Source organism: Pristis pectinata, chromosome 30 (genome assembly GCF_009764475.1).
Source record: "Pristis pectinata isolate sPriPec2 chromosome 30, sPriPec2.1.pri, whole genome shotgun sequence".
In the NCBI taxonomy this organism is placed as follows: Eukaryota; Metazoa; Chordata; class Chondrichthyes; order Rhinopristiformes; family Pristidae; genus Pristis; species Pristis pectinata.
The window spans coordinates 27,300,664-27,321,700 of record NC_067434.1 but is presented as its reverse complement, the minus strand read 5'-3'; the positions used below and the strand labels follow the sequence as shown (position 1 = coordinate 27,321,700).

The 21,037-nt window shown below is 42.9% G+C and overlaps 1 protein-coding gene across 1 annotated transcript in view; it reads left to right on the top strand.

The window, feature by feature from the left end:
* The window catches only part of LOC127584625 (vinculin-like), a 158,348-nt gene that overhangs the window by 111,056 nt on the left and 26,255 nt on the right, over positions 1-21,037 (top strand). The window contains 3 exon segments of the mRNA XM_052041443.1: positions 4,941-5,243; positions 6,663-6,787; positions 15,560-15,745. Of these exon segments, the coding sequence (XP_051897403.1) occupies positions 4,941-5,243; positions 6,663-6,787; positions 15,560-15,745 (614 nt within the window).

Below are 21,037 nucleotides of genomic sequence, written 5' to 3'. Positions count from 1 at the left end.
GGCATTTAGAGAAGCATAGGCTGATTAGGGACAGTCAGCATGGCTTTGTGAGGGGCAGGTCATACCTCACGAGCCTGATTGAATTCTTTGAGGATGTGACAAAGCACATTGATGAAAGTAGAGCAGTGGATGTGGTGTACATGGATTTTAGTAACGTGTTTGATAAGGTTCCTCATGGAAGGCTTATTCAGAAATTCAGGAGGCATGGGATCCAGGGAAACTTGGCTGTGTGGATTCAGAATTGGCTCGCTCATAGAAGACAGAGGGTGATGGTAGATGGAGCGTATTCTGCCTGGAGGTCGGTGACCAGTTGTGTTCTGCAGGGATCTGTTCTTGGGACCCCTGCTCTTTGTGATTTTTATCAATGACTTGGATGAGGATGTGGAAGGGTGGGTTAGTAAGTTTGCTGATGATACAAAGGTTGGTGGTGTTGTGGATAGTGTAGAAGGTTGCTGCAGATTACAACAGGATATTGATAGAATGCAGAACTGGGCTGAGAAGTGGCAGATGGAGTTCAACCCGGATAAGTGTGAAGTCATACACACATTAAAGGATATCCTCATAAGACATGCTCTCCAATCCAGGCAACGTACTGGTAAATCTCCTCTGCACCCTCTCTAAAGCTTCCACATTCTTCCTATAATGAAGTGACCAGAACTGAACACAATACTCCAAGTGTAGTCTAACCAGAGTTCCAGAGAGCTGCAACATCACCTCGCGGCTCTTGAACTCAATACCCTGACTGATGAAGGCCAACACTCCATACGCCTTCTTAACAACCCTATTGACCTGCATGGCAACCTTGAGGGATCTATGGATGTGGACCCCAAGATCCCTCTGTTCCTCCACACTGCTAAGAGTCCTGCCATTAACCTTGTATTCTGCCTTTGAATTTGATCTCCCGAAGTGTATCACAAGGTTGCCGTCCCAACCTGCTCAACCACTCTCCATAACTCAGTCCCTCGAGTCCTGGCAACATTCTCATAAATATCCTCTGCTCTCATTTCAGCTTAATGGCATCGTTCCTATAGCAGGGTGACTAAATCTGAACACAATATTCTATATGTGGCCTCACCAATGTCTTGTACAACAGCAACAATACATCCCAACCTCCAATACTCAATGCTCTACCTGATGAAGGCCAGTGTGCCTACAGCCGCCTTCACCATTCTGTGTACCTGCGATGCCACTTTCGGGGAACCATGTATTTGTACTCCTCGGTCCCTCTGTTCTACAACACTCCCCATAGCCCTATCATTCACTGTGAAAGTCTAACGCTCACTTATCTTACGAAAATGCAACACCTCATACTTACCCAAATTAAACTCCATTTGCCATTCCTCAGCCCACGTACCCAGCTGATCAAGATCTCTCTGTGAATCCTCATAACCATCTTCACTGTCAATGACACCACCTATCTTAGTATCATCTGCAAACTTACCATCATGCCCTTTGCATTCTCATCCAAATCATTGATATAGATTACAAATAGCAATGGGTGTAGCACCGATCCCTGGGGAACACCACTAGTCATGGTCCTCCAGTCCAGAAGACAACCTTCTAACATCACCCTCTGCTTCCTACTATCAAGCTAATTCTGTATCCGTTAGCTTACTCTCCCCGGATCCCATACAATCTGACTTTCTATAGCAGTCCGCCATGCGGAACCTTACCAAAGGCCTTATAGAAGTCCATACAGACCATGTCTACCACCCTGCCCTTATCAACCTTCTTGGTTACTTCAAAAAAAGCTCAGTCAAATCAGACTTGATCTCCCACACACAAAGCCATGCAGACTTTGTCTTTCCAAATGCTTATATATCTTATCCCTCAGAATCCCCTCTAGTAACTTATCTTCCATAGATGTTAGGCTTACTGGTCTATAGTTCCTAGGTTTTTCTCTGCAGCCCTTTAAAAGGTGCAACAGTAGCCACCCTTCAGTCTTCTGGCTCTTCACCAGTTGCTAATGATGTATGTATTTCAGCCAGGGCTCCCATAATTTCTTCTCTAACTTCTCGCAGCATACCTCAGTATATCAGGTCCTGGAGACTTATCTACCTTCATACATTTTAAGACATCCAATACGTCATCTATTGTAATGAAAACTATCTCCAAGATCTCCCCATTAACTTTCTCAAGGTCCAAAGTCTTCATGTCTTCCTCCATGGTAAAAAATGAGCAGAAATACTCATTGAGGATCTTGCCCATCTCCTGCAGCTCCACACAAAGATATCCACTTTGGTCTTTAAGAGACCCTTTTCTCTCCCCAGTTACTCTTTTTCCCTTAATATAAAATCTCTGGATTCTCCTTAATCTTCCCTGCCAAAGCTATCTCATTCCCCCTTTTTGCCCTTGATTTCCTTCTTGAGTATACTCCTGCAACTTGTATATTCCTCCTGGGATTCACGATCCTGGTTGCCTGTACTTGACCTATGCCTCCTTTTTCCTGACCAAAGCCTCACTATCCATTTTCATCTAGGCTTCCCTGCTCCTGCCAGCCTTGCCCTTCACTTTGACAGAAATATGCAGATCTTGACCTCTCGATATGTCTCTTAAAAGCCTCCCACTTGCTAGATGTTCCTTTGCCTGCAAACCTACTCCAATCAACTTCTGCAAGTTCCTGTCTAATACTGTAAAAATTTGCCTTGCACCAATTTAGAACTTGGGGACCTGATCTGTCCCTTTCCATAATTCATTTAAAAGTAATGGAAGTATGGTCACAGATCCCAAAGTATTCCCGCACAGACATATCAGTCACTTGTCTTGCCCCATTTCCCAAGCTTTGCCCTCTCCCTGGTGGAGCCTTCGATATATTGCATGAGGAAATTTTCTTGAACACACATAACAAATTCCACCCCATCAAAGCCCTTAGAACTCTGGCAATCCCAGTCTATATCAGGAAACCTAAAATCCCCTACCATGACAGCCCTATTATTCTTGCAACTTTCTGCAGTCTTCCTTCATATTTGTTCCTCTAATTCCCGTTGACTATTAGGGGGCCAATAGTACAATTCCAACAAGGTGATCATCCCCTTCTTATTTCTCAGTTCCACCCATAAAGTGTCACTAATTTCACCTCGGACTACTGCCGTGATGTTCTCCTTAATCAGAAATGTAACTGCCCCTCCTCTCTTTCCTTCACCTCTATTCTGCCTATAGCACCTGTACCCTGGCCATTTAGCTGCCAGTCATGCCCTTCCCTTTGCAATGTTTCTGTAATGGTTATAATATCCCAGTCCAATGTAGCTATCCATGCCCTGAGTTCATCTCTGTTACCTGTCAGGCCTATTGCATTGAGATAAATGCAATTCAATCCAATGGTCTTTCCTCACTCCCTGCCTTGCTGTCACCTGTCTTGTCTATTGACCTTAATGTCATTGAATTCTCTCTCAACTTCCAGCCTCCCATCTGCCTCACTTCTGATTTGAACTGCCAGTCTAGTTCAAACCCAACTAGCACCACTAACAAATCTGCCCACGAGGATATTGGTTCCCCCTCCAGTTCAGGTGCAACCCATCCCTCTTGCACAGGTCACCTCTGTCCCAGAAGAGATACCAATGATTCACAAATCTGAATCTCTGACCCCTGCACCAACTCTTCAGCCATGCATTCATCTGCCATATCCTCCTATTCTTACCCTCACGAGCCCGTGGCACAGGGAGTAATCCAGAGGTTACTACCCTCGAGGTCCTGCTTTTTAACCTCTTTCCTAACTCCCTATATTCACTCCACAGGACCTCATCCCTTTTTTACCTGTGTCATTTGTGCCAACATGCACAATGATTTCTGGTTGCTCACCCTCCCCCTTGAGAATGTTCTGCAACTGCTCAGAGACATCCTCAGCCCTGGCACCAGGGAGGCAACACACCATCCTAGAGTCCCTTTTGCGGCCACAGAATCTCCTGTCTGCCACCCTAACTATCAAGACTCCTATCACTATAATCCTTTCTGCCTTCACCCTTCCCTGCTGAGTCTTAGGTCCAGTTATGGTGCCACAGACCTGGCTGTACTGCTTCTTTCTCCTGAGTGGTCACCCCCTGCACCAGTATCTAAAACGGTATACCAGTTTTCAAGGGGAATGTCCACAGGGGAATCCTGCACTTTCTGTCAACCTCCCCTACCTTTCCTGGTGGTCCCCCAATTACCTGCAGCTTGCACCTTGGGTGTGACCATCTCACTGAAACTCTTATCTATGATGCTCTCAGTATCCAGATGATCTTGAATGTGTCCAGCTCCAGCTTCGTAACACTGGAGCTGCCATTTCTTGGCATTGCTGCTCTTTGCTGTAAATGTCAGCGGTTATGAAATTGGCATTACCTATACTATTTCAATGATGTATGACTTGTCATTATAACGTCTTATCCTCTAAATTACTGACTTGAATTGAGATCAACTCTAACCCAACCTGTTGTTCTGAAATTGTAATGATTATGAAGTGGATTCCTTGCATCCTTTGTGATTGTTATTCCCTGCCCCCAGGTCTCTCGACTTCTTCAGTAGGTCCATGTATCTTGTGTGGATGTTCTGCCTCCTGTGAGATGCTGCTGCTTTCATTTGGGTGGCTCCCAGCAATTGTACAAGACAGTCCTCTGCTGATCGTTTGGCTTTTATTTTTTTCTTTTTCCATGCACCAACGCTGACATTAGGAAATCACCCATGTCTTCTATTGCATGAAACCCAGACTTGAATGGTATATTTCACTGTAGCTTGAGAAATTGTGCAAATTGTATGTTACTGGATTTTTAGGGATTTCTAGGTAAGATGCATGCTCCCATTTTCATTTGTGTCATGCACAGTGCCACTGTTATCCCCAAATTTCCACAGTACCAAACTGGACACATCTATTTGTATGAGATGAATTTTATCAAAAATTTTAAATTCAGAATTGTTTGTCAATTGAATAAGGATGATGCTGGATAAATGTGTCATTTATCTTGCAGGTTTAGTTGATGAAGCTATCGATACCAGGTCCTTATTGGATGCCTCTGAGGAAGCCATTAAGAAAGATATAGACAAATGCAAGGTAGCAATGGCCAATGTACAGCCTCAGATGCTGGTTGCTGGAGCAACGAGTATTGCTCGTCGGGCAAACAGAATTCTTTTGGTTGCTAAAAGGGAAGTTGAAAACTCAGAAGATCCAAAATTTCGTGAATCAGTGAAGGCAGCATCTGATGAACTAAGCAAAACAATCTCGCCCATGGTAATGGATGCGAAAGCTGTAGCGGGAAACATTTCAGATCCTGGTAAGGCACAACTGTGTTTCATCATTTACTCTGCACTTGACCTGATTTTTGAAAGTGCCATTTTTCTGTTGAGCATTTTGTTCTTAAAGATGACAGGTAAAACCAAGAGCATTACAAATAGACGATTAACTTTGGATTGCAGGCACTGATTCCATCTAATTTTTCTCCATCAAAATCACCTTGATATGGTTTTCCTGAATTTGGATGCCATTTACATCATAATTTAACATTTCTGAGGCACTTAATTTATTTCCTAAAATATAACTTATTAGTTGATGTTTTAGAGTCAGTTAAACAGCACGGAAACAGGTCCTTTAGCCCAACTCATCCATGCCGGACAAGGTACCTATTTGATCTAGTTCCATTTGGCTGCATTTGGCCCATATCCCTCTAAATCTTTCTTATCTACTGACCTGTCTAACTGTCTTTTAAGTGTTATAATTCTACCTGCCTGCACCACTTCCTCTGGCAGCTCGTTCCATATGTTCACCACCCTCAGTGTGGAAAAACTCGTCCCTCAGATCGCCATTAAATCTTTCCCCTCACACTTTAAACCTGTCAGGTTCCCCTCCCTGGGGAAAAGGCTCTGACAGTCCGTCTTATTTATTGCCCCTTATGATATTATAAACCTCAGTAAAGTCACCCTTGTCCTTCTTCTCCAGGGAAAGAGATTCCAGCCTTTCCTGTTTCTTTTTATAAGTCAAGCTCTCCAATTCCAGTGACATCCTTGTGAGTCATTCCCGCACTCTATCTAGCTTAATCACATCCTTCGTATGGCGACCAGAACTGCACACAATCTTGCAGGGAGGAGAAATTAATCAGCGAACACACCATTGGCAACTTTATTCTCAAGACTCGTCTGTGCACCAAGGTTGGCCTATTAACTGGAGAAGTCGACTTCATCAGTTGAAGGTGAAACTGGAACTTATTAGGGATTCATTGTAATATTATGTGCCATTGTTACATTTATTGCCAACACAGTCTGAGGCCGAAGTTGAGTCCCAGTCCAATAACTGATGAAATAAAGTCAAACGCCCTTTTGCTACACTTCGTTTTTAATAACTTACGAAGTTATACTACTTGTGTGAAGCTACATAGTATTGAAAACAAGAGGAGGCCACAGCTTAATTAAATAATGTACAAGCAATTAAATAAACAAAATCATGAATGGGATGGGTTTTTCAAATTAAAAAAGTATTAATTTTACTTGCAACACCCATGGGACAGTTTTGTACATTGACAAAAATGTCAGGTGGTTTCTCAACTGATGGGATTAGTTTTTGCAATTTTTGTTTGTGTCAAATAAGTTATCAAGCCTTATGTTTGGCTTAAATATTGTGTAATTTAAAAAAAAAAGTACAATTGCCTGTCTAAAAAGCATTATTCACTTGTTCAATAATCTATGATTCTGACCTGTAGGTCTGCAGAAGAGCTTCTTGGATTCAGGATATCGAATTCTAGGTGCTGTAGCTACAGTTCGAGAAGCTTTCCAGCCTCAGGAGCCAGACTTCCCTCCTCCACCGCCTGATCTTGATCAGCTTCAGGTTTGTCTATTTCTGAGATTTAATATTTCTAATTGGTTAAAAAATAATGTAACTACCAATCACTTGCAAAGAAAGCCAGATTGCTGTGACAAACTGGGAAAATACCTGTACTTTAACACATTCAAACTGCTAAAAGAATTCTTAACAGGTGTAAATATTTGTGGAAGGAAGGCATTGCTGCTTTCATACCTGTTTATTAGTTATACCCAAGATGTAATTTTGCATTTGAGCGTGCAGTATTTGGATTGCTGTTTTTCACAGCAGTAAAGTTTACTGTGTAATCTGTTAAAAATTGGCAAAATTAGTTGATGAAAAATTATGTATTCATTGCGGAGTTAAGGTAGATGGGAACAGGCTTACGTCAGTGATGATAAAATATTATATTTTGAATTTCTGAGTTTAAATCCTGCTTAATTCACAATGAAGCTCTTAAAGACCAGACTGTTGTGCATCTCATTCAACTTCTATCAAACTTGCAGTTATTGCAATATCGTATTTTTTAAATAAGACTACTGGTTTCATCTTGTGCCATGTGGGAAGTTGCAGACACATCTAGTGGCATCGACAGCCACATCTAGTGGCATCGACAGCCACATCTAGTGGCATCGACAGCCACATGTAGGAAGTATCTCTAGCTGCATCTAACCCTAAACCTAAATTTAGGTTTAAACAGCAGTGGCAACAGGAGTCACTGTGGTGTCTCTGTGAGAGTGAAAACTTTTGAGGGAAGCATGTTTAGAGAAGTGGTCTGTGCAGACGGAGAGGGAACAAGTGATGGCCAAACTGGGAGGAGCATAGAACATTACAGCACAGTGCAGGCCCTTCAGCCCATGATGTTGTGCCGACCTTTTAACCTACTTTAAGATCAATTTAACCATTCGCTCCCACATACCCTTCCATTTTTCTATCATCTCCGTGCTTATCTAAGAGTCCCTTAAATGTCCCTAATGTATCTGCCTCTACCAGCACCCTTGGCAGCACATTCCATGCACCCACCACTTTCTGTGCAAATAAACTTACCTCTGATATCTCCCTTATATCTTTCCTCCAGTCACCTTAAAATTATGCCCCCTCGTGTTAGCCATTTCTGCCCTGGGAAAAACTCTCTGACTGTCCACTCGATCTATGCCTCTTATCATCTTGTACAGCTCTGTCAGGTCACCGCACATCCTCCTTTGCTCCAAAGAGAAGAGCCCTAGCTCGCTTAACCTATCCTCATAAGACATGCTCTCCAATCCAGGCAGCATCCTGGTAAATCTCCTCTGCACCCTCCCTAAAGCTTCCACATCCTTCCTGTAATGAGGTGACCAGAACTGAACACAATATTCTAAGTGTGGTCTAACCAGGCTTTTATAGAGCTGCAACATTACCTTGCGGCTCTTGAACTCAAACCCCCGACTAATGAAGGCCAACACTCCACACGCCTTCTTAACAACCCTATCGACCTGCATGGCAACTTTGAGAGATCTATAGACTTGGACCCCAAGATCCCTCAGTTCCTCCACACTGCTAAGAGGCCTGCCATTAACCCCGTAATCTGCCTTCAAATTCAACCTTCCAAAGTGTATCACTTCACACTCTTCCAGATTGAACTCCATCTGCCACTTTTCACCCAAGCTTTGCATCTAGCAATGTCTCGTTGTTACCCTTGACAACCTTCTACACTATCCACAACACCACCAACCTTTGTATCGTCAGCAAACTTACTAACCCATCCTTCCACATCCTCATCCAAGTCATTGATAAAAATTACAAAGAGCAGGGGTCCCAGAACAGATCCCTGCGGAACACCACTAGTCACCGACCTTCAGGCAGAATACGCTCCATCTACCACCATCCTCTGTCTTCTATGGGCGAGCCAATTCTGAATCCACACAGCCAAGCTTCCCTGGATCCCATGCGTCCTGACCTTCTGAATGAGCCTATCATGGGGAACCTTATCAAAAGCCTTACTAAAGTCCATATACACCACATCCACTGCTCTACCTTCATCAATGTGCTCTGTCACATCCTCAAAGAATTCAGTCAGGCTCATGAGGCATGATCTGCCCCTCATAAAGCCATGCTGACTATTCCTAATCAGACTATGCTTCTCCAAATGCTCATAAATGTTGTCCCTAAGATTTTTTTCCAATAATTTGCCCACCACTGAAGTAAGACTCGGTGCCTGTAATTCCCAGGGTTGTCCCTACTCCCTTTCTTGAACAAAGGAATAACATTTGCCACCCTCCAGTCATCTGGTACTACACCTGTGGCCAGCAAGGATGCAAAGATCATCGCCAAGGGCTCAGAAATATCTTCCCTCACTTCCCATAATATCCTGGGATATATCCTGTCCAGCCCCAGTGACTTGTCTATCCTAATGTTTTTCCAAGGTTCCAGCACATCTTCCTTCTTAACCTTGACATGTTCCAGCTTATCAGCCTGTTTTACGCTGTCCTCACAAATGTCAAGGTATCTGTCACAGATGAATACTGAAGCAAAGTATTCATTAAGGACCTCCCCTACCTCCTCCAACTCCAGGCATGTTTCCTCCTCTATCCCTAATCGGTCCTACCTTCACTCTAGTCATCCTCCTGTTCTTCATATACGAGTAGAACACCTTGGGGTTTTCCTTAATCCTACTCGCCAAGGCCTTCTCATGCCCCATTCTAGCTAATTCCATTTTTAACCTCTTTCCTGGCTACCTTGTAACTCTCTAGAGCCCTGTTTGATCCTTGCTTCCCAAACCTTCAAGAGAGCTTCTTTCTTCCTCTTCACTAGGTATTCCACATCTCTTGTCAACCATGGTTCCTTCACCGTACCATCCTTTTCCTGCCTCAGTGGGACAAACCTATCCAGAACCCCCTGCAAGTGATCTCTAAACAACCTCCACATTTCCATTGTGCATTTCCATGAGTACATCTGCTCCCAATTTACACTCTTAAGTTCCTGCCTAATAGCATCATAATTCTCTCTCCCCAGTTAAATACTTTGCCATACCGTCTGCTCCTATCCCTCTCCAAGGCAAGGGTAAAGGTCAGGGAGTTGTGGTCACTGTCTCCAAAATGCTAACCCACCAAGAGTTCTGACACCTGACCAGGTTCATTGCATAGTACCACATCCAGAATGGCCTCTCCTCTAGTCAGCCTGCCTACATATTATGTCAGGAATCCTTCCTGGATACACCTAACAAATTCTACCCCATCCAAACCTCTTGCTCTAAGGAGGTGCCAATCAATATTAGGGAAGTTGAAATCACCCATGACAACAACCCTGTTATTTTTGTACCTTACCAAAATCTGCCTCCCGATCTGTTCCTCAGTGTCTCTGTTGCTATTGGGGTGTCTATAGAATACTCCCAATAGAGTGGTCGCTCCCTTCCTATTTCTGACTTGCACACACACTGACTCAGTAAATGATCCCTCCAGGACGTCTTCCCTTTCTGCAGCAGTGATTCTATCTATCCCTGATCAGCACTGCCACCCCCCCCCCCCCACCTCTTTTACCTCCCTCCCTGTCCCTTTTGAAACATCTAAACCCCAGAACATCCAGCAGCCATTCCTGTCCTTGTGACAGCAAAGTCTCTGTAATGGCCACAACATCGTAGTTCCATGTACTGCCCCATGCTCTAAGTTCACCACCCTTGTTCCTGATACTACTTGCATTAAAATAGACACACTTCATCCCATCCAACTAACTGCAATTTTGCCCTATCAACTGCCTATCCTTCCTCAGTCTCTCTACACACTACATCAACCTATACACCAACTGCCCCATCCTCTGAGCTGTCACTCAGGGACCTATCACTCAGGTTCCCACCCCCTGCCAAATGAGCTTAAACCCTCCGCAACAGCTCTAGCATATCTTCCCACAAGGTCACCCCCCTCCCCCCCTCCAGTTCAGGCGTAACCTGTCCCTTTTGTATAGGTCATATCTTCCCCAGAAGAGATCCCAGTGATCCACAAATCTGAAACCCTGCCCACTGCACCAATTTCTCAACCACATGTTCATCTGCCAAATCAACCTATTCTAACCCTCACTGGCCCATGGCACAGGCAGCAATCCAGAGATTACTACCATTGAGGTCCTGCTTTTCAGCTTCCTACCTAGTTCCCCATATTCACTTTTCAGGACCTCATCCTTTTTCCTACCTACATCGTTGGTACCAATGTGTACCACAGCTTCTGGCTGCTCACCCTCCCCCTTTAGAATGCTGTTGACCTGATCTGAGACATCCCTGACCCTGGCACCTGGGAGGCAACATACCATCCAGGAGTCTCTTTCACATCCACAGAATCTCCTGTATGTTCCCCTAACTATAGTCCCCTAACACTATTGTTCTCCTCTTCTCACCCCTCTGGTTGGTTCCACTCCCCCCCCCCAACAGTATCTAAAGTGATATACCTGTTATTGAGGAGATTAGCCACAGGGGTGCTCTGCACTACCTGCCTATTCCCTTCCCCTCTCCTGACAGTCACCCAGCTCACCCAGCTAACCCAGCTACCTGCCTCCTGCAACTTGGGGGTGGCGAACTCCCAGCAGCTTTTACCTATCACCTCCTCATTCTCCCATATGAGCCGAAGGTCATCCAGCTGCAGCTCCAGGCAGGAACAGTGCAAGATTCGCCTGAATTTTTCTCACTCATAAGGAGATTTTCTCTTTTGGATAACAGTGGGAGTTTTGGTTGCTTGAGGGAATGCAGCCAGGTGAGTATAGGGCATGAATGTCTCAGCTCCACGTGGCAGGAAGAAAAGTGAGAGAGCAGTGGTATTAGGGCGTCCAAGAGGAGTTTTTGTAGCCATAGAGATGATTCCAGGATGTTGTTAAAAACCATAAATAAAACACGACTATTAAAGGAAGGATTGACAACAAAATTGACAAACAGGAAACTCTATGCAAACTCTTTTGCATTTGGAAAACCATGGCCTAATCAGGAACAGTAAGCATGGCTTTGTGCGGGGTAAGTTGTGTCTTACCAACGATTGAGTTTTTCGAGGAGGTGACGAAGGTGATTGACGAAGGTAGAGCTATGGATGTTGTCTATGTGGATTTTAGAAAGGCATTTGACAAGGTCCTTCATAGTAGGCTTATCCAGAAGATTAAGACACATGGGGTCCATAGTGACTTGGCCATTTGGATTCAGAATTGGCTTGCTTATAGAAGACAGAGGTAGTGGTGGAGGGGACTTATTCTGGTTGGAGGGCCTTGATTTGTGGTGTTCCACGAGGATCCCTACTGGGACCTCTGCTGTTTGTGATATATACAAATGATTTGGATTAAAATGTGGATGGGTGGGTTAGTAAGTTCGCAGAAGATACAAAGATTGGTGGCGTTGTGTATAGTGTAGAATATTGCCAATACAGCGAGATATAGATCAGTTGCAGATATGGGCAGGGAAATGGCAGAGAGAGTTTAATCCGGCCAATTGTGAGGTAAAACATAGACATGGAATGTAGAACAGCACAGCACTGGACAGGCCTTTCGGCCTACGTAGTGCTGATCTTGATGCCAATTTATACTAAATGTCCTCCTCCTGTGCATCATCTATATCCCTCCATTCTCTTCATATTCGTGTGTCTATCTAAAAGCCTTTTAAACTCCACCAAACTGCCTGCTTCCACTACTACCCCTGGTAACCCATTCCAAGCACCTACCACTCTCTGCGTTATTTAAAAAAAACTTGCCCCTCATGTCGCCTTTATACCTTTCTTTCCGCGCCGCCCCCCCCCCCAAAACTGGTGGTTAACATTTCTACCCTGGGGAAAAGATTCTGACTGTCTACCTTATCTGTTAAATTTTAAGAACCTCTATCAGGTCTCCCTTCAGCTTTTGACACTCTAGGGAGAACAATCTAAGTTTATCCAATCTTTCCTTATAGCTCACACCCTCTAATCCAGGCAGCATCTAGTAAAATCTGGCATCCTGATGTTGCAGCTTGGGAGATCAGATGTAAAGGGACAGTACCCTTAATAGTGTTGATGTACAGAGCGATCTTAGGGTCCAAGTTTATAGCTCCTTGAAAGTGGCTGCACAGGTTGATAGGGTGGTAAAGAAGTTGTACAGCATGCTTGCCCTCTTCAGTCAAGGCATTGAGTTCAAGAGTCGCAAAGTTATGTTGCAACTTTATAAAACTCTGGTTAGGCTGCATCTGAAGTATGCGTTCAATTCTGGTCATCCCATCGCATGAAGGATGTGGAGGCTTTGGATAGGGTGTAGAAGAGGTTTACAAGGGATGCTGCCTGGATTAGAGGGCATATGCTATAAGGAGAGGTTGGACAAACTTGAGTTGTTTACTCTGGAGTGGAGGGAGCTAAGGGGAGACCTGATATAAATTTATAAGATTATGAGAGGCGTAGATAGAGTAGACAGCCGTTGTCCTTTTCCCAGGACCAAAATGTCTAATCAGATTTCTTTATCAGTCACATGTACATCAAAACCCACAGTGAGATGCATCTTTTGCGCAGTGTTCTGGGGGCAGCCCACAAGTGTCGGCACACTTCCGGCGCCAACATAGCATGCCCACAACTTACTAACCCGTACGTCTTTGGGTACTAGAGGGCATGCATTTAAGGTGAGAGGGGTAAGTACCTAAAAGATGTGCAGGGCAAGTTTTTTTTACAGAGTGATGCATGCCTGGAATGCACTGCCAGGGTTGATAGTGGAGGCAAATACAATAGAGGTGTTTAAGAGGCTCTTAGATGGGCAAATGAATGTGTAGAGAATGGGGGGATATAGACCTTGTATCGGCAGAAGGGATTAGTTTAGTTAGGCTTTTAATTGCTAGTTTAATTAGTTCGGCGCAACATTGTGACCTGAAGGGCTTGTTTCTGTGCTGTACTGTTTTGTGTTCCAGAGCAGTTAGCCTTGCATCTTTTATAGGAAATTACTTGAATCCATTATTAAGGATACAAAAAGCCTGCAGAGTAATACAGACAGATTAAATGAGTGGGCAAGATGTTGTCAGTGGAGTATAATGTGGGAAAATGTGGGATGATCCACATTGGAAGGAAGAATGAAAAGACAAATTATTATTTAAATGTATTGAGACTAAAAATGTCTCTGTGCTTAGGGATCCGGAGATGAAACACCCAAGGGTTAGCATGCACAAGCAGCGAGTAATTAGGAAGTAATGGAATGTTGACCTTTATTGCAAGGGGTATAGAATATAAAAGTAGAGCAAGCTTTGATGCAGTTTTACAGGGTGCTGGTGAGACTACACCTGGAGTCTTGCTTTCAGCTTTGGTCTGCATGTTTGAATTGGAGGCAGTCAAGAGGAGGTTAAGTAGTTAATTCTTGTGACAAATGTGTTTGAGTTGGTTGAGCCTATACACATTGGAGTTAGAAAGAATGTGAGATGGTCTAATTGAAATGCAAAATCCTAAACAGGATTGGCAGGCTTTCCACAAAGGGCTATTTAGAACTAGGGGACGTTATTTTAGCATTAGGCATCACCCATTTACAACCGATGAGGAGGTAGTTCTTTTGTAAGAGGGTTGTAACTACAGAATTCTCTAAAATAGAGAGCAGTGGATATGCAGTCATTGAATATATTTCAGACACATGAGCTACAAGAGAATTGAGGAGTGTGGTGGTAGTGTGTGAATTTGGTGTTGAGGCCAAGATTGAAGCAGCCATGATCTTACTGAATGGCAGAGCAGGGTCAGAGGGCTGATTGGCCTACTCTTGCTCTTGATGTTGTTGTGTTTCTCATTGAAACTTCTTAACAGGGTGGATGCAGAAAGGGTGTTTTCCCTGGCGAAAGATTGTAGAACCAAGAGTCACAATCTCAGCACGTGGACTAGGTGACTTACAACTGCATTGTGGTGAAATTTCTTCACAAGAAAGCTGGTGAATTTGTGGAATTCTCTGCAGAGGCTATGTTTTTGAGTTCTTTCAAAATAGATTTCTGGAATCAAGGGAAAAGGAGATATTGCAGGAAAATGATGTTGAGATACAAAATCATCCATGATCCTGATTAATGGTAAAGCAGGCTTGAAGGACTGGTTGGCCTACTCTTGTTTCAATTTCTATTGCCTGCAGTTTTGTGATTTAATTTTTCTTGTGCTAACCTTTCAACCTGAATCTGAGTCATTCCAGCAATTGTATCATTTTGCTTTATGTGTAGTCTGGACTGTTTGAAACCTGCACAATTATTCATATCATTTAAACATCGTTTCTGAAAAAAATAGTGTCTTACAGTGCATAATATTGCTACTTGGCATTAAAGTGGATTGATCGGGTATGACCAGTATGTTCTTAGTATTGCACTTAATTGATAGGTTCCTGTCTTCCACAGCTCACTGGTACTTATTGTTGGGCAAAAGAAAAACTGATGTGCATTTGTGTGAAATCTTAAGTTTTAAACTGTTCTGCTACACATGTACATAATCAAAAAGATATGGCAGCATCTTACTCGGATTGAAAAACTGGTAGATAACTTGATTATCCAGTGGAATGTTTTGATTTGAATGACATTGGAATAAAGCCATTTGGAGTTTTTCCTTGATTTCCACTGGTGATCAATTAAAAATTATAATGTGAAGAAAATTATCGAATGACTGAATTTCCAAAGAAGAACAATTGCTTTTTAAATAATTAACATAAAAATTGACAAGTGATAGATACTTTATGTGCTGGTAATTAAATAGTAAGTTTTATGCCACATCTATTTTTTTTTGTTAATTTGGCTTTCAGTGGCTAAAGAAATGCTGGAAATATTCATCAAGTTAGGCAGCAACTAAAAAGAATATTTGAGCTTTCGAATATGAATATTCAACCCATTGTTTTCAGCTGAATGACGAACCTGCTCCTCCTAAACCACCACTTCCTGAGGGTCAGGTTCCACCACCACGGCCCCCACCTCCAGAGGAAAAAGATGAGGAATTCCCTGAAATGAAAGCAGGAGAAGTAGTGAATCAACCTATGATGGAGTCTGCTCGGCAGTTGCATGATGAAGCCAGGAAGTGGTCGAGCAAGGTGAGATCTTAATTAGTTTTTTAAAAAAATTGAAAGTATAATCATTCTTTTCATGATTTGGGTACACAGATAGCAGCTTATCTTCATTCTATGATTATGCTAATTTGTGACTTTAATTTTTCCAGATTGTTCATCCAAAGCACACACTTATTTTCTCTCATCCTTCTAAAACAAAATGTTTTAAGAGTATTCTAACTTATTGCAACATGTGATTTGTGAGTCAGTCTCTTTGGCACATACAGAAAACTTCAAAAATGTGGTGACACGGAGACTGCAGATGCTGGAATCTGGATCAAAAAGCAAACTGCTGGAGGAAGTGGGTCGAACAGCATCTGTGGGGGCAGTGGTGGGGGGGGGCGGATGTGAAAAGAATTGTTGATGTTTCGGGTTGAGACTCTGTATCAGGACTGAGAGTGGAAAGGAAAGGTAACCGGCATAAAGTTGGGTTCCACTTGCCTCTGTCTCCAACTCCACTCCTTCTAATCTCCTACATGGCTCCTTCTGTGCATTATCTTTCATCTTTCCTCAGCCTACCTACTGGACCCTGTCTTACCCTTTTCCCTCTCTTTATACAGGCTGGCTTCCCTCTCCACTCTCTGTTCTGATGCAGGGTCTCAATGTGAAATGACAATTTCTCTCCCCCTGCAGAGGCTGTTCAACCCACAGAGTTCCTCCAGCAGTCCAGTTTTTTGCTTCAGAAACGTGGTCACCAAACACGCAAATTTCATTGCGTATCACATCCCAGTTTCTGACATCATTCCCACTCTTTCCTCCCACCCACCCCCCCCCCCCCCCCACCTCACCTGGATCCACCTGTCAGCTGCCAGCTCTTGCTCAACCCCTTCCCTCCAACTTTTAATACTCGCTATCTTTCCTCTTTCTTGCCAGTCGTGATAAAGGGACTTGACCTGAAATGTCGACTGTCCATTTCCCTCCATAGATGCTGCCTGACCTACTGAGTTCCTCTGGTGCCTTTGTGTGTTGCTGCAAATTACATCTGATGATTTTTTTGTTTTGAAATTCAGAATGCAAAAGGCAATTTGTTAGGTTATTCTGCTTGAATTATTTTTGCAAACTACAGTGATATTGATGGGTATTTTATACAAATATAATATCCAATTTGTTCAGTGTAATACTGATGACCTGTGTTTTGATACTGTAGTCAAATGTTGAAAATTAAATTGTTATGTACTTTTTTTAAAGTAAGAACATTTTGAAGTTAAAAGAACTGTAGAGCTGGAGGGCTTCAGGTATAAATAAGACTTTCTACTGTAATATTTCTTTAGAAGGCTTGAACTTGAGAGCTTAATAGTTCGGGGTATTACTGGGGAATTGGTGTTGGGTTAATTTGTATTACTTATGAACAGACAGCAACAGTCATCTGGTGTGTAAAACATTGGTGTTACAAATTTCTGCTGATCACTTAATTAAGTAGATCGTTTGATGGTTTATTCTGTGTGCAGCCTAACGATATGAATGGTTGCTATACGATGAGGTGTCTTTTTTCAGAATTGTCCATTGGTTGAAGTTTGACACATGGGAATTACTAATTCTAATTCTTCTAGATAGTTTTTCAACATGTTGTTCTGGAAATGCCTGTTTGTCTGTGAATTTATTTATTGCCCTTTTATTTCTGATCATCCCAAAGATCTTTGGGAATATCTGAGAATTATTGAAAATAATGGTCATCTATGTCCACAAACCTTGGCCCCATGGAAGAATCTACCACAGTTCCAACCTGTTAACACTTAACAGAACTAGTGTTGAGAAGAGTTAACGTCTTGGGATTCTGTCCCACTGGTTTATTTTCAAATGACTTCTAGGATGTTATCCTCTTAATTATAGATACATTAAAAGCATCTTAAGTTAGGGACACTTACGAGTACCTCCACCAGCCACTTTGCCCTGTAGTTGAGGCGTGACTGACTCTACGTGTTTTTTGGTAGTAACGAAATAATCATTTGTCCCTGGTTCTCTTGTGAAATGTCCTTTCTTTTTACAAATAGAACAATATCACCTCTTGATAGGAATTAAATTTGGTTCTCTGTCATTTCAAAGATTTCCGGTATACCCCGACCTTTATCCCTTTAATTTGAAATTTTGTCATAAGTAAACTGCTTTTTGGTATCAATATTAGCTGCAGGCTAAACAAAATCTGGTACTGAACGAACTTTCAGTGATGAACCAAAAAATTGTTTGACAGTTATCTCTTCACTATGCTGTTATAGATAATTCTGGGTTGAATTGGTGGGTTAAACACAGACATTCTGCAAGTACTATCGTGAATCCCTTCATAAATCCTGATGCTTCTGTTGTAAATCCAAGAATTTTCAATGAAGCGAATTAAGTTTAATAATAGAAATAGTGGTTCAGAAAGATTGCTATTTCCTTTTGTTCTATATTGTCTCTTTCACATTGTTTTCATTTTGTCATACAATGGTACAGCACTGGAACAGGCCCTTCAGCCTACAATGAATGTGTTGACCACGATGCCAATCCAAACTAATCCCATTTGCCTGCTCATAACATGTATCCCTCCATTTGTGTAAGTTCATGTGCCTGTCTAAATGCCACCTCAACATTCCTATCGTAACTGCTTCAACCTCTTCCTCTGACAATGCATTCCAGGCACCTACTGCTTTCTGTGTTTTTGAAAAAAGACTTGCCTCACACAATTCTTTGAAACTTTCCCCCTCTCACCTAAAACCTATGCCTCTAGTATTTGACCTTTTCACCCTGGGAAAAGGAGTCTGACTATCTACCCTATCTAGGCCTCTTGTAATTTTATATACCATTATCAAGTCGCCCCTTGACCTCTGATGCTCCAGAGAAAACAATCCGGGTTTGTCTCATCTGTCTTCCTGGCTTATATTCTCTAATTCAGGGAACTTCCTCATGAGCCTCTTCTGCACACACTTCAAAGCCTCCACATCCTTCCTGTAATGCGGTGACCAGAACAGCACACAATATTCCAAGTGTTCCTGATCAAAATTTTATACAACTGCAACATGACTTCCTGACTCTTGTACTCGGTGCCCCAACCAATGAAGGCAAGGGCGCCATGCGCCTTTTTTGCCACCCTATCTACTTGTGTTGCTACTTTCAAAGAGCCAAGGACTTGCATCCCAAGATCCTGTTGTACTTCATTGCTCCTAAGGGTCCTGCCATATACTGTATATGCTCCTCTTGGATTTAACTTCCCAAAGTGCATCATCTCTTACTTGTCCGGATTGAACTCCAATTGCTATTTCTCTGCTCATATTTCCAATTGGTTTATATCCTGCTTTAACAATCTTCTTCACTGTCCACAAATCCAGTAATTTTGTGTCATATGCAAACTTGCTAATCAGCCCACCTACATTTTTGTCCAAATCATTTAGGGATCCCAGCACTGATCCCTGCGAAACACCACTGGTTATAGGCCTTCAGTCGGAATAACTTAAAAATCCTTAAAAATCTCAATCAAATCTGTAAGACATGACCTCCCCCACACAAAACTGGGCTGTCTATCCTTAAGTCCATGCTTTTCCAGATGTGAGTAGATCCTATCCCTCAGGGTGTTCTTCAGTAATTTTCCTGCTGCTGATCTAAGTCCTATAATTTCCCGATTTGTCTCAGTAGCCCTACTTAAACAGAGGAACAACAATGGCTATTCTCCAGACCTCTGAGACCTCACCTGTGGCTAAAGAGGGTACAAAAATCTCTGTCAAGGCCCTAGCAATCTCCTCTCTTACCTCTCTCAATAACCTGGGATAGATCCCATCAGGCCTTGGGGACATGCACCTGAATGCTTTTCAAGAGCCCAACACTTCCTGCTCCTTGAAATCAACACGCCTGGCATATCAGCATGACCCTCCCTGATCTCGCTGTCATTCTCCTTAGTGAATACCAATGCCAAGTACTTATTTAGTACCTCGCTCACATCCTCTGGTTTCAGACATAAATTCCCTTTTTTTGTTTTTGTGGTCCCAGTTACCCTCTTGTTTTTAATGTATATATAAAATACCTTTGGATTCTCTCTAATCCTACTCACCATGGACATTTCATGGGTCCTCTTAGCCCCACTGATTCCCCGTTCCAAGTTCTCTCTGTATCCTTTATATTCCTCAATGACCATGTCCATTTTCAGCTTCCTAAACCTTATATATGCTTCCTTTTTCTTCTTGACTAAATTCGTAGCCTCACTTGTCAACCAGGGTTCCCTTTCCTTGCCATCCTTGTCTGTATTCCTCACAGGAACATGTTGGTCCTGAATTCTGACTGGCTGGGCCTTAAACGACTCCCACATGTCAGATGTGGACTTGCCCAATAACAGTTTTTCTCAGTCTCCTCCCTCCTGCTCCTGCCTTATACTTTTGCAATTAACCGTTCCCCAATTTAGTACTTTCCTTGAGGTCCAGTCTTATCCGTATCCATAACTGTGTGAAAACTTTGGAGTTTTTGGAGTTTTTGTAGTTCTACAGCACAGAAACAGACCCTTCAGCCTATGTAGTCCATGCAGACAACGTCCACTGTCTTTCCCTCATTGACCTTCTTGGTAACCTCCTTGAAAAACTCATGAGATTGGTTAGACATGACTTACCACGCACAAAGCCATGTTGACTATCCCTAATCAGGCCCTGTCTATCCAAATACTTATATATCCTGTCCCTTAAAATACCTTCCAAGACTGACATCAGGCTGACCAGCCCATAATTTCCTGGCTTTTTCTTAGAGATGTTCTTGAACAATGGAACAACATTAGCTGTCCTCCTGTCCCCTGGCACCTCACCTGTGGCTAAGGACATTTTAAATATCTCTGCCAGGGCCCCTGCAATTTCTACACTGGCCTCTCACAAGGTCCGAGGGAACACCTTGTCAGGCTACCTTCACTTGCCTCAAGACAGCCAGCACCTCCTCTTCCATAATCCAGAAACGGTCCATGACCTCACTACTCTTTTGCCTCAGTTCTACAGCCTCTGTGTCTGTCTCCATACGGATGCAAAAAAATTCATCTAAGATCTCCCCCATCTCTTTCGGCTCCATTCCATAGATGACCATACTGATCTTCAAGAGGACCAATTTTGTCCCTTGCTGCCCTTTTGCTCTTAATATAGTTGTAGAGACCCTTGGGATTCTCTTTTACCTTGTCTGCCAAAGCAACCTCATGTCCTCGTGATCACTGTTCCCAAAATGCTCTCCCATTGAAACTCCAATCACCTGGCCAGGCTCATTTCCCAATACAAGGTATGGCCTCTTCCCTGGGTGGATTATCTACATGCTGGGTCAAGAAACCCTTCTGGATGCACCCAA